The following is a 13,073-nucleotide window of genomic DNA, read 5'->3' as shown; positions in this document are numbered from 1 at the left end:
ATCAAGTCATATGCATAACAAATTATCACATATACAATAAACTATCACATGCGGCAATCAAATCATATCTACAACAAATATAATAAGATATAATCTAAATATATATATTTACAACCCTTCCTTCTTTGTAGCTACTGTATCTTATTATTCTATCGTACGTTAAATTAATAAATAAATAAATAAATAATAAAAACAATGGGCCGATGCAGCCTAGGCAACGTCCGGAAAAGTACTTCGGTTGATAAACACTTTTGACGTTGGGATTGGAACAGTGCCGCGAATGCCCAACCTTCGAAGAATACCAAACCAATCTTTGCCTTCCACCAATCTCTCCGTCTCTCTTCCTCCTTAAACCAAAACTGGGAAACTATCCCTTTCCTTCTCCCTCAATCTCTGCCTCCTCGGCATCATTTCCCAAGCAAAGCATCCAGCCTCTCCTCTATATCACCATCAACCATGTCTCATCCAACACACAAACCTCAGCTCCCGAAACCTACCGACCGTATTCTTCTGCTTCTTTGTTTTTCTCTCTTTACACCTCAGAATGACCACGGAACAACCGGGGAATCCCATGCCGGTGGGGGTGACTCGTTCGAAGTACTCGAATCGGGTGGTCTTGAAAACTATATTGGAACGTAGTGATGGCGGACTGGAACTGGTTGGTATGAGAGTTGTGATAGGAGGGTGGGTGAAGGCTTCCAAGGAGGTCACGAAGGAGCCTTTGCCGCCGCTACCTCCTCCGTCGCGGCCACCGCCGCCGCAGCAAAAGGCAGATGATGGGATTGGGGAAACGGAACCGAAAGATTCGAGCTGTATGGAAATTCTTCAGTCTCTGATACCTTGTTTACGGTCGATTATGAAAGGTTTAGGTTTTCATGGGAATTACAAACTTCGCAAAAGTTCGAAGCAATTGATCACCACTCCCCTTCCCCCGCTCCCGCCCCAGCCCCCGTCCTCGCCCTCGTCCTTGATTGCTTTCTTGCAAGTTAGTGATGGTTCATGTGTTGCAAGTCTTCAGGTAACTTCAATTGGTTCTCTTTTCCTAAGATAGTGTATACCATATAAACAAGTTTTTTCCCGTTTGCTGTGATATGATACCGTGAATGCTTATGATTAGTTTCATATGATATTTGTGGGTTCGTATCTACTTTTCTTTGCTAGCGGAACTCTAAGGGCTTTTTTGAATATGAGTTTTTATTCTTTAGAACTTTGTAATTATTGAGAAAAAGAGTTGTGTTTTTATTGGTGTGCAAAGTAGAAAACATGTTTGGGAAGAAAAAGGTTTTGAGATGTGTGTTTTTGTTAATAAGAGAGTGGTGAGATACACTGGAAATATGTTTGGAAACAATATTATTGTGAGACGTGTTTTATTTGGGATTTTGTGAAAATGGTTTAAGTTTTTTTTTTTTTTTTTTTTTGGTTGGTTATAAAAATTTAGACTTATAAAAAGACGGTATTTTTCAGAAAATTTTGTTTTTTGTTGCTTAAAAGATGCGTAGATGAAAACTGAGAAATTTTTAAGCACCCAACGATATGAAATGATTAATTTTTTTTATTATGGTGAACTGTATCCTGTGAACTTTTCACGCGTCTAAACCCATGGTGTGATTCGAAGACAGTACATGTTATAAATTTTTTTTGATAGGTAATAGAGAGCTTTATTAAGATAAAGATGGGCATAGCCCAGGTACACTGGAGGTATACATGAGCATACACCTATTTAGGAACTAGAGACAGAAGCAAGAAAATCATGGAAGCTTAGGCCATTAAAGTCTAAAGCCATGGCCCACAGAAATAAAGTCTTCCATAAGAAACTCCGAAACTCTTCCGAGGAACGTTCATGATTCTCGAAAAGTCTCTCATTTCTTTCATTTCAAATACACCAAAAAATACAAATTGGAGCCATCCTCCACAAAGATGCAATTTGCGGAGTCCCGGAGATTCCTCGCCAGCTTGCTAAAAGCTCCACCACCCGACCTGGCATTACCCATGCTATTCCCATTCTGTTGAAGAAGTAGTTCCATATCTCACTTGCGAACTTACAGTGTAGGAGTATGTGGTCCACTGTCTCTCCATTGTTTCTACACAAACAGCACCAGTCCACAATAATAAGGCCACGTCTTCTAAGATTGTCAGTGGTCAAGATCTTCCCTAGTGCTGCTGTCCATACAAAAAATGCAGCCTTAGTTGGTGCTTTGCTTCTCCAAATATTCTTCCACGGAAACTTAGGCCTTTGTTGCATGGTATTGACTTCATAGAAGGAACGTACCGAGAATTTCCCCTTTCTATTCGGCCTCCAAACCATCACATCTTCAGTTGTGGCAGCAATGGGCAAGCTGTACAGTAAATTCATAAACTCCAGCAAGTCATTTACTTCCCAATCATTTGCATCCCTGGTAAGACTAATATTCCACTCCTGTGTGTCTTGAAAGATCACCCTCAAATCAGCCACCACAGCTGCTTTTTCCCGTGCAATAGCAAAGATTGTGGGATAGGCATCTTTTAGAACCAGATCACCCACCCACCTATCCATCCAAAAACTGATCCTACTACCATCCCCCAAACATAACCGGGTATTGCAAGAAAAGGACTCCCACCCCTTCCTTATATATTTCCAAAGCCCCACACCATAAGTCCCCCTTCCCTCTTTAGAACACCAACCCCCACATTCACTACCATACTTTATGTCAATCACTCCTTTCCATAAAGCTTCCCTCTCACAATTATACCGCCACAACCATTTACCCAACAATGCCATATTAAAGGCCCTTACATCCCTAATCCCCAACCCACCATCTCTCAACGGAGTACAAATCTTATCCCATCCCACCAAATGATACTTGAACTCTTCTCCTATCCCACCCCATAGGAAATCTCTCTGAAGTTTCTCCAATCTCTGTGCAATGCTAGCAGGGAGTGGGAATAAGGATAAAAAGTATGTAGGAAGGTTAGATAGCGTACTTTTAATCAAGGTTATTCGTCCCCCTTTTGATAAGTATACCTTTTTCCACCCAGCCAGTCTACGTTCGAATTTTTCCAGCACCCCTTCCCAAATAGATTTTGCTTTGAAAGACGCCCCCAGCGGAAGGCCCAGATATTTCAAAGGCAAGGAAGAGACCACACAACCCAAGATGTTAGCTAGCCCCCTGATATTATTTACTTCTCCCACTGCAACCATCTCCGTTTTAGCAAGATTGATCTTCAACCCGGACACGGCTTCAAAGCATAGCAAAATAGCCTTCAGGGATTCTATATGACCTGCCGTTGCCTCACAAAATAATAAGGTATCATCTGCAAACAAGAGATGAGAAAAAATGATGGAACTATGATTGCCCCCCACATTAAAACCTGAGAAAAATCCACCCCCTACCGCCGCTGACACCATTCTGCTTAGTGCCTCCATAATCAGAACAAATAAGAGAGGGGATAATGGATCTCCTTGCCGTAACCCCCGCGAGCTATTAAAGAATCCCACTGGATCCCCGTTAACCAAGACCGAGAAACGCGCCGTTGATACACAGTGTCTTATCCACTGCCTCCATCTTGCCCCAAACCCACTTCTAACCAACATATACACCAAAAAATCCCAATTCACGTGGTCGTACGCCTTCTCCATATCAAGTTTACACAAAATACCTGGGATTCCGGACTTGATTCTGCTGTCCAAACACTCATTTGCTATAAGAACCGAATCTAAAATTTGCCTCCCCTTCACAAAGGCATTTTGAGATTTAGAAATGATCTTTTCCATTACCGTACTCAACCTATTGGCAAGAACCTTTGCAAGTATCTTGTACACGCTGCCCACAAGACTTATTGGTCTGAAGTCCGAAACCTCCATAGCCCCCACCTTCTTAGGGACTAAAGCAATAAAAGTAGCGTTTAAGCTTTTTTCAAATTTTCCATGCGTAAAGAATTCCTGAAAAACCAGCATTACCTCTTCTCTCACCACCTCCCAACAAGATTGGAAAAAAGCCAAAGTAAAACCATCCGGCCCTGGTGCTTTATCCTTATTCATTTTCTTAATAACTTGGTGTACTTCTTCCTCTTCAAACGGTCTCTCCAACCAATCTCTGCTAGTTTGGTCTATGGTCTCAAAAGCTAATCCATCTAGGGTCGGCCGCCAATCGTGCGGTTTCGCTAGCAAATGTTGAAAATGACTAACCACATGTTCCTTTATCACCTCTTGATCTGAAAAATTTTCACCATTAATGTTCATGGACTCAACGGCATTGAATCTCCTATGCGCATTAGCCATCCTGTGAAAAAATTGTGTACACTTATCCCCCTCTCTTAGCCACAAAGCCCTTGACTTTTGCCTCCACGATATTTCCTCCATTAGAATCAATCTTTCTAATTCAGCACTGACTTGGACTTTACGGTTATTCTCCTCCCCTACTCCCTCCAAGGTTTGTAACTCTAAAAACAAATTCTTTTTCTGAGCGGTTACATCACCAAAAACCTATTCATTCCATATCTTTAAGTCCTTCTTCAATGCTTTCAGCTTATCCGCCAACACCTTACTCGGATTACCTTCGAAGGAGTATGAACTCCACCATTGCCTAATCAAGTTCACAAACCCCTCAACTTTTAGCCACATATTTTCAAACTTGAAAGGCCTTCTCCCCCTTTGTATACCACCACCATCTAGCATTATGGGAAAATGATCCGAACATAGTCTCGGGAATCTTTTCTAACTTAAGCCGGGATAATGTGATTCCCACGAAGGGGAAATAATAAATCTGTCCAACCTTGACCACACATGGTTGTTGGACCAAGTAAATTCCCCACCCATTAACGGTATATCCATAAGTCCCATCTCGGAGATGAAGTCTGAAAAATCCACCATGGCTTGATTTTGACGACCCCCTCCTGCTCTCTCGCTAGAGAATCTTGTCACATTAAAATCCCCTCCGATACACCATGGAGCTTCCCACCATGAGCATAACCCAGCTAACTCCTCCCAAAGTAGCCGCCTCTCACTATCTATATTAGGACCATAAACCCCAGCAAAGGCCCACAAAAAACCATCATTTGTATTTTTAAAGAGACATCCCACCGAGTGTTCTCCCACGAACTCATCTATGCTCTCCACCACCCTCTTGTCCCACATAACCAGGATCCCCCCGGAAGCCCCGTTTGACGGTAAGTAAATCCAGCCTACATACATACAGCTGGACAAACTTCTAATAATATTTCTATCAATATGCTTCAACTTAGTTTCCTGAAGACAAATAATATCCCCCTTCCATTGCCTTAATAAAGATCTTACCCGGAGACGTTTATTAATCTCGTTAAGACCCCTAACATTCCAGCTAATTATTTTGGGCTTCATTTAACAACTGATCCGACCCTCCCTTTGTTTCTACCACGGCTTGCGCTCCCCTCCTTACCATCATAGTTAATGGACCAGGTCAATCTCCTCAACTCTCTTTCTCTTTTAGTCCCAGCCCCATTCTGGCCTGCCTCAATGGCTATAATCAGGGCTTTAAACTGTTCTTCATAACCCGCGCAAGAGATTCCCAAACAGTTCTGAAGGTCCTCTATTTTTTTCAAAATCCAATCTGAAGATCTAGTAGGGGTTACCACACTGATAGGGGTTGGGTCTGCCTCAACATCTTCCTCCCCCTCTAAGACACTGTCACACGGCTCAAACAGAACCAGATTTCCCTCTCCCTCTATTAACTCTTGATCTGCTGTGACCTCTTTAGTCACCATAGCTAAGGAATTCATTTCAACTACCTCCGGTACCTCTCCCATCTTACACACATCCTTCCAAGAACTGAAATTAGCCTGCATTAATTCGGGTGACAATGAAAAAACCACTCCTTCCCCTTGTTGTTCCCGTACTCTCGGAGACAGCTTATCACCCTCAAAGATTTCCCCCTCTTCTATGCACAAGCTTTCACCTGAAGGTTTACAGGCCTCCATCGATCCCTTCTGTACCTGCTCAGCCTCAGAAAACAGAAGCAACTGTGGTACATTAGGCTCCCTGACTTTACCATGTTATAAATAAATAACAATACACTTACATCTGTGTGGAAAATAGAAGATGCGAGATTACTCTCAGCTAATGTCATGCCCAGGGTCTCAGACTCTCAGGCGCAAAACACCAAAAAGTCCTTTACTTCTCGTCCACGCTCTAGAACCCCTGTTTTGAGGCATTAAGTTCCAATCTTTCCTTTTTCTTTTAAGTTTTTGGTGGGATTGAGTATTCTGTCCTTTGCTGAAGTCTGATTATCGTAATGCATGCTAAATAATTTATTTATTTATTTAATTCATTACGCTAGATAGGACAAAGTGGCAGAGTATCAATGTAGCTGCCTCCAACTACTTAGAATTAAGCTTAGTTTACTTGATTTGAATCATGATAGCGACTCTTAGAAATTATAGTATAATCTCTGATCTGACTGGAACTAAAATCTCTCAGGTTGTTGTAGATTCTTCTATAGCTCCCCTCAGCCAGCTCCTGCATATTGGAACCTGTATACTGGTGGAAGGTTTATTGGGGAAGCCATCAGTAGAGGGAAAACATGTAATCGAGCTTAAAGCAGAGAAAATTCTTTATATAGGGACAGTGGAACATGACAAGTATCCGTTATCAATGAAAAAGTTACCAATTGAAAGGTTGAGGGATTATTCCCAGTTTCGACCTCGGACAACTACGGTAAATTGAAAATACTATTGCTATGTTATTGTATTTCTTGTAGTCCTTCCTGGATATCTCATGGTATTGTCATTTAGAAAGCTATCATCTCCAGTACCAGGTAAGTTTTAGAGGTAGTCCAATTTTAACTTGTTTATTCATCCTTTCTACTATGTGGGGAGTAATTTTGTGTTTACAAATTGTCTTACCAATATGGATCCAGGTACGTACAGACATCAGGACCATAATATAGACAACTGGCAGCAACCTCAAATAATTTAGGGGGAAGTATGCCATAAGTTTGCTGTATTATACAGTGCCGATATATATTTCCACTAGTTCTACATGTTTGAAGGGAATTCTAGAATGATTTCTATGCAACATATTGGAAATATAACTTACTTTGTATCATGCAAGATTTTCAGAAATACAGCTTGCTAGTTTTACCATAACAAATTCTAACCTTATTAGAAGTTTCGAACACGTCTCTTTTTGTTACTATAATTGTAGTTATTGGATGTTTAGGCACATTCTGACTACGTTCCACATCATGTAGGTGGCATCTGTTACAAGAATCAGTAATGCTCTGACTCTCGCAACTCACATATTCTTCCAACACCAAGGGTTCCTTCACATGCATGCTCCTGTTATCACGACCACAGATTGTGAAGGATTCACTGAAAAATTCCAGGTTACAACCCTCCTTGACAAAGTAGATAAAATGGAGAAGCCAAATACTGTTATGGAAACTGAAGGTGTTAGCCTTGAAGTTATCAAGTCTGCTGCAAAGGAGAAAACTATGCTAGTTGAAGAACTAAAGAGGAGTGGAAGCAATAAGGAAGCACTGGCTGCAGCACTTGTAGACTTAAAGAAAACAAATGAACTAGCATCGCAGTTTGAAGCAAGAGAAAAATCAAAATCAGAAACTTCACTACTAAAGGCCGTTAAACTAAACTTTTCTGAAGATTTCTTCTCCTGCCAAACTTATCTGACTGTTTCTGGTCGCCTTCACCTGGAGAGCTATGCATGTGCCCTTGGAAATGTTTACTCAGTTGGACCAAGATTTCGGGCAGATTGTGCAGGAAATGTGGCAGAGAGGTCAGTGATTGAGATTGAAATGACATTTTCACAGTTAGAGGTATGGCTGATTTTCTCTGTCATTTTGAAGAGTTCCTCTTTATCACATGACATACCTTTTAACCATAGTGTCAGTTTGCATATCAATTCTAGTTTGCAGATCACAGCAAGCAACATTATTGAAAGTTTATTGAGTGCATCCTTGCTAGAAATATATATTTTCTTTTTATAGAAGCAGAGGACCTTTAGATTTACTGCCAGATGGCTTTAGATCTGTGAAATTGAAATTGGAAGCATGATAAATTCGAATTATTCTGTCTACCTTCATTTATAAATGTTGATCACAATGGTTCCCCTAATAAAAGGGATGCTCATCTCTTCGGATGTTATTCTTGATGAACTTGAAGATGGTATACTGATTAAGCCACTTTAAACTTATATATGAGGATGTTGGGCAAAATGGACACTTCAATAGTATTTTGCCTATCTGCAGTCTCAAACCAGTCTAAGTTTTCCAAATAACTTTAACAAATATAATAGATAAAAATGTAGAAACAAATCTCCTAAGAGAAGAATTACAGAAAAATCCATTTGTTCATGTAATCCAAAGTAGGAGACAGTAATCTTTTGATGATGGCCAGAAGCAAATCATTCGAGCACCAAGCACTGATTTCTGTTGCCAATCATTTAGATTGGTTGGTCTTAAAAACTGACTTTTCAATTGCAGAAGAAAACATAATAATTTACTGGCACAATTATCCTTACATTTTGCAACAATATTGATTTTGATTTATTCATTTCATGGCCAACTCACTGTTTCACAGCCAAGTGATTTTTTTCTTAATTAAATATTTTCAGTCATATTGTATTATTACTGCTGCAATTGTTAATAGTTGTTCACATAAAAAAACAATTTTAATATTAGACTCAGTGACTCTTGAAAATTAAATTCCAACTGGTGGGTTATTTGATAAATTTTGTTGAAGAGTATCAAATATGACACCTAGATACTAACTTTCAAAAACTTGTTTATACTCCAATTCAATATCATAGAGAATAATCTCTAGCTTGGTGATTTTCTTTTACGAAAACCTCTCTTGTTGTGATAATATCAATTGTTTAATTAGAGCATGAAGAAGTTACCAGACTTACAGTATATCATCACTAGATCTTCTAATAAAAATTGACTATGCCTTTCTTTATCAGTTTTATATTCCTTTCTCATACATGGATGGACTTTTTCTGACAGTTGGTATTTCCGGAATTTTCAGGATGCCATGAGCTGTGCAGATGACTTTTTCAAGTTCCTCTGCAAATGGGTTTTGGATAATTGTCCCGAAGATATGAAATTTGTTTCAAAACAAATTGACAAAACCTGCATTGATCGACTTCAGTCATTGATATCTGGTAAAGTTGAAAAGATCTCCTATGCTGAAACAGTAGATGTTTTAGGGAAGGTATATACTGTACTAAAGTTCCTTGGACATAATTTTGATGATCCTTTTCACCTCGAACGTTTTTCACCTTATAAATGTTTTTGAGCATTTCCTCCCAGGTTGAAGATAAGAAGTTTGAAATAGAACTTAAGTGGGGGTCTGCTCTCACAGCAGAGCATCTAAGGTTTGCCTATGTTTCTAATGATCAGATATGCATGTCTTAAATGTTCCAAACCTCTGACTATTTTAAGCGCTTACCGTCTTATTATGATGCTATTACAGCTATTTGGTAGAGGTGATCCATAAGAAACCTGTAATGATATACAATTATCCAAAAGAAGTTAAGCCATTTTATGCACGATTGAATGATGATGGAAAAACTGTTGCAGCATTTGATCTGGTTGTACCAAAGGTGGGCTTGGTATAGTCGAGCTTTTTTTTATTTTTTATACGGTGAAATGTATTTCAGTATGGTTTCCTCATAAAGCTGGATGATTTTCCTTTTTGCAGGCTAGAACATTAATTTCAGGTAGCCAAAATGAGGAGCGCTTGGATATATTAAGTTCAAGGTAACGAAATTTTTATCCCTATTCATTTTTTAGTGTATTATGCTACTTATCATTCCACACCATACACCATACATATTTTAATTTATTTTATTTTATTTTATTCCTACTAAACTAATTGAGTTGTTCTACTTATTATTCATACACTACGTAATTGTTATGGGGAAAAGGAAAAAAAATTAAAAGAGGTGTGTTGTGTGGGATGCTAAGTAGAATTATTATCATTGAGAACACTAATTAAAGAGCACACTTACCTTCATTTTGCCCAGATCCCTGGCTATTGTGCTGGAGGCCCTTGTATGTGTATCTATAAATTAAAATAGGACAATTATGGGTATTTGGTAGTTCATACCATGGATAAGTTGTAGAACCTTCCCCTTGATCAAATGGGATTTGCATTTGGCTCCACAGTAGTCAAGATTCATGTTCAATGGCTTTTAAAATCAAGAGGTTTAATGCTGGAAATCCCCAGTTTCAAAGGCAGCTACCATGATCCAAATTCTTTGTGTACTTTATACACAGAGAATGCATTTGTTTGTAGCATGGACTAACTAACAAGAAAGTCAGGATAAGAAAACTTCTGGCGGCACTTGAATGGTTTTGTTGCTTGTTATATAAGTTCACATTTATTTTGCAAAATGACATCAATAAACAACTGAAGTGAAAGTATCACTGGACTGAAAACAAAAGTAGATGAATCCTTATTGAGGACACTTGTGTTGCCTTGGTTCAATTTGTGGCTAATATTTATGGCGATGCAGTCTTATGGCTTCAAACTTGTACCTGTTTTCCCATCAAACTGCTAACATTAACTTCTATTTTCGCTGTATCTGCTTACAGAATAAAGGAATTGGGGTTGCCAAGAGAGCAGTACGAGTGGTACTTAGATCTTCGCAGGCATGGAACAGTCGAGCACTCTGGATTCAGTCTTGGGTTGGACCAAATGATTCTATTCACCACTGGGCTGAGTGACGCTAGAGATGTTATCCCTTTTCCCAGAAGCTATGCCCGAGCCGACAACTAATGGGGTTTTGGTGGAAACTTCACTTCAGAACTGAAGATGCTCTACGTCAAACTGCCCCAGCATTTAATTCAGTGAAAAATAATCTAAACTATAGTTAATCTTTCTGCCATTGAATTTTCATGTCATCTCATCCATGCATAACACTTTTCTTTTTAGCCTTAAAGTTGCTTGAAATGGATTCTCAAATACATTCTTGCATAGAAAGCATTGTGCTTGTGCAAGTTATCATAGCCGCGGCATGACAAATTCCTAGTACTCCAAAAAATCAAGAAGTATATTCTCCCTTTTGTGTCTCAGTTCTTCATTAGTTTTCTCAATCTCTCTGTCAACAAAACAAAGCATTTGAAAAGACGCCAACTAACATACAAATGTGCAAATGATCAATCTTAAACGCCTTACACTTTCAATAAGCGTTCAAGAATATCCGTATGGTTCCAAATTCTGAAAAGCATTTCGTTACGAATACAACATGATGTTTGTATTTTATGAGAGAGATGCTTTCTACCACCTCTTTGTACTTCATGATGCCTTTTGGGGACTTTAATCTTTCTGCAACTGCAAGTATAAGCCTGTGTGCTCCACATACAACATTAGCTTGCGAGTACGGAGTAGCTAATATCCATAGTCCTTCTGTCATCTAGTGACTACTTAGATGGAGAAAATTGTACATGAAAGTCCACTACATAATAGAACTGCAGCCAATAAAATCAAGCATGAAACAGAATAATAAACTAGAAAAGACCCGAAATGAAGACCATAAATTCAGAACTCTTATCATGTAGAATCTCTAAAATAGAGCCCTCAGGTTCACAGAGAGAGGCTGACTATTTATGGATGAACTATGGCCACTAGAGTATCAGCCATGGTATTGTTTGAACCAAGTGGAAAGAAAAATGGGTAGAGCTCATATCGGACATGACAACTACTATATAGAACTCGGCATCCCTTCCGGTTTTCGCAAAAGGTTTCGAAATTGGCAACAGCAATGGCCAAACACTGAGCACAGTCTATCTGAGATAGGTCCCTTGTGCACTGTACCAATGCATAAAGTGTCACAAACGGTGACAATTTGGTGACACCTTTCCCAAGCCCTTCATTCTTAGGCTCGATAGCTCGTGCTCTAATTTCATCCATTAGAGCTCCGAGTTCTTTGTTGAAATTTTCAGGGTCTGTTACATTGTTTACATTGAAATAGACTATACTAAAAGATGTATCGACTTCTCCATTGAAACTCTTATTGTTGTAACGCAAAAAGAAATACTCATACCAAAGTCTTGCGTCGGCTTGGTTTGGACAACGTTTCCGTATTTGATTTGCTGCATCTTGGATACAGCTTGAGCAGTCTGTGCTGCTCACATCCCCTCTGCATTGAGCCAGGCCGAAAACTGTGTCTTTCCCTTTACCAAAGGAAGTGGCAATAAAACCGTTGGAGGCTGTTTTGGAAACCAATTCAGATAACAAGCGATCTATATTTGCCGACATTTGGCTATTTCTGCTAGTGTTAGTGTTTCTGTTGCAGAATTCCCCTGAAGGATCTGTAGATTCTGCATTGCAAATGCATAGAGCTAGTAAGAGAAGAACTTTGTATATCAAATTCATTTTTCTCCTTTGTAGCCCATGGGAAGCTTCAGTTCATGAGGTTCTTCTTATTAGGCAGGATGTGGGGACTCTCCAGCAGTCATTCTTGACTAGTTTGACCACAACCATCTTAGACTAAGTTCAGAATTTGGGAATTATTCAATACCGCCAAATGGAAAATGGAATTGATCTATGGTCTATCTGTTGGATAGATAAGGACCATAAGGTTTTCTGTCAAGGGAATATGTGTCATCAAAGTGCCAGAGGAGCTGGAAAATGGCATTATTTCTATAGTAAAACATCCACATGGTTTATCAGCTATCTGGACATTGAAATTCAAAAAAAATGTCGTTACCTAATAATAGCAATGAATATACAATCAGTATTTAACTAAGAAGGCCAATCTAGTCTCAACCCACAAAGACATTTTCATGGGTTGGTGACTGCTCTCTTGTATTCTTCTGTTCTAAGGGCCAAAAGAAACAAAAGAAAACTGCCTAAGACATTTGACTATCCAACTTCATCTCCAGTCTTCTTCCTTTGCGCTGTCTGTCTTTTAAGCACTTACGGTGCTGCCGACAGCTATAGGTTTAGAGACTGGCCTTGCATGACTTTTGACCAGATGCCCAACTTGAATGAATTTGTCAATATTCTAATTTATGTGTAATGACTTAGACGAACGACTTCGTCGCAGCTGAAGTATCAGAGTTTCATGGAGTGTGCTCTTCTTCATCGGCAAACTCGAG

The 13,073-nt window shown here is 39.4% G+C and overlaps 2 protein-coding genes across 2 annotated transcripts; one reads left to right on the top strand and one right to left on the bottom strand.

The window, feature by feature from the left end:
* Window positions 1–214: 214 nt before the first annotated feature.
* Window positions 215–11,045, top strand: LOC122291636 (asparagine--tRNA ligase, cytoplasmic 2-like). Its single transcript, XM_043099456.1, has 8 exons — window positions 215–1,018; window positions 6,431–6,667; window positions 7,203–7,784; window positions 8,995–9,180; window positions 9,279–9,343; window positions 9,442–9,571; window positions 9,670–9,728; window positions 10,566–11,045. The coding sequence occupies exons 1-8, from the start codon at window positions 545–547 to the stop codon at window positions 10,747–10,749; spliced, it is 1,917 nt and encodes a 638-aa protein (XP_042955390.1). The 5' UTR covers window positions 215–544; the 3' UTR covers window positions 10,750–11,045.
* Window positions 11,003–12,472, bottom strand: LOC122291637 (cysteine-rich repeat secretory protein 55-like). The gene is made up of 2 exons (XM_043099457.1): window positions 11,149–12,472; window positions 11,003–11,071 (listed from the first exon to the last, which is right to left on the bottom strand). Exon 1 carries the CDS (start codon window positions 12,346–12,348, stop codon window positions 11,578–11,580), a length of 771 nt encoding a protein of 256 aa, XP_042955391.1. The 5' UTR covers window positions 12,349–12,472; the 3' UTR covers window positions 11,003–11,071; window positions 11,149–11,577.
* Between the last annotated feature and the right edge of the window lie 601 nt (window positions 12,473–13,073).

The sequence above is a fragment of the Carya illinoinensis genome, chromosome 13 (assembly GCF_018687715.1).
Source record: "Carya illinoinensis cultivar Pawnee chromosome 13, C.illinoinensisPawnee_v1, whole genome shotgun sequence".
In the NCBI taxonomy this organism is placed as follows: Eukaryota; Viridiplantae; Streptophyta; class Magnoliopsida; order Fagales; family Juglandaceae; genus Carya; species Carya illinoinensis.
This window is presented reverse-complemented; position numbering and strand designations above follow the sequence as displayed.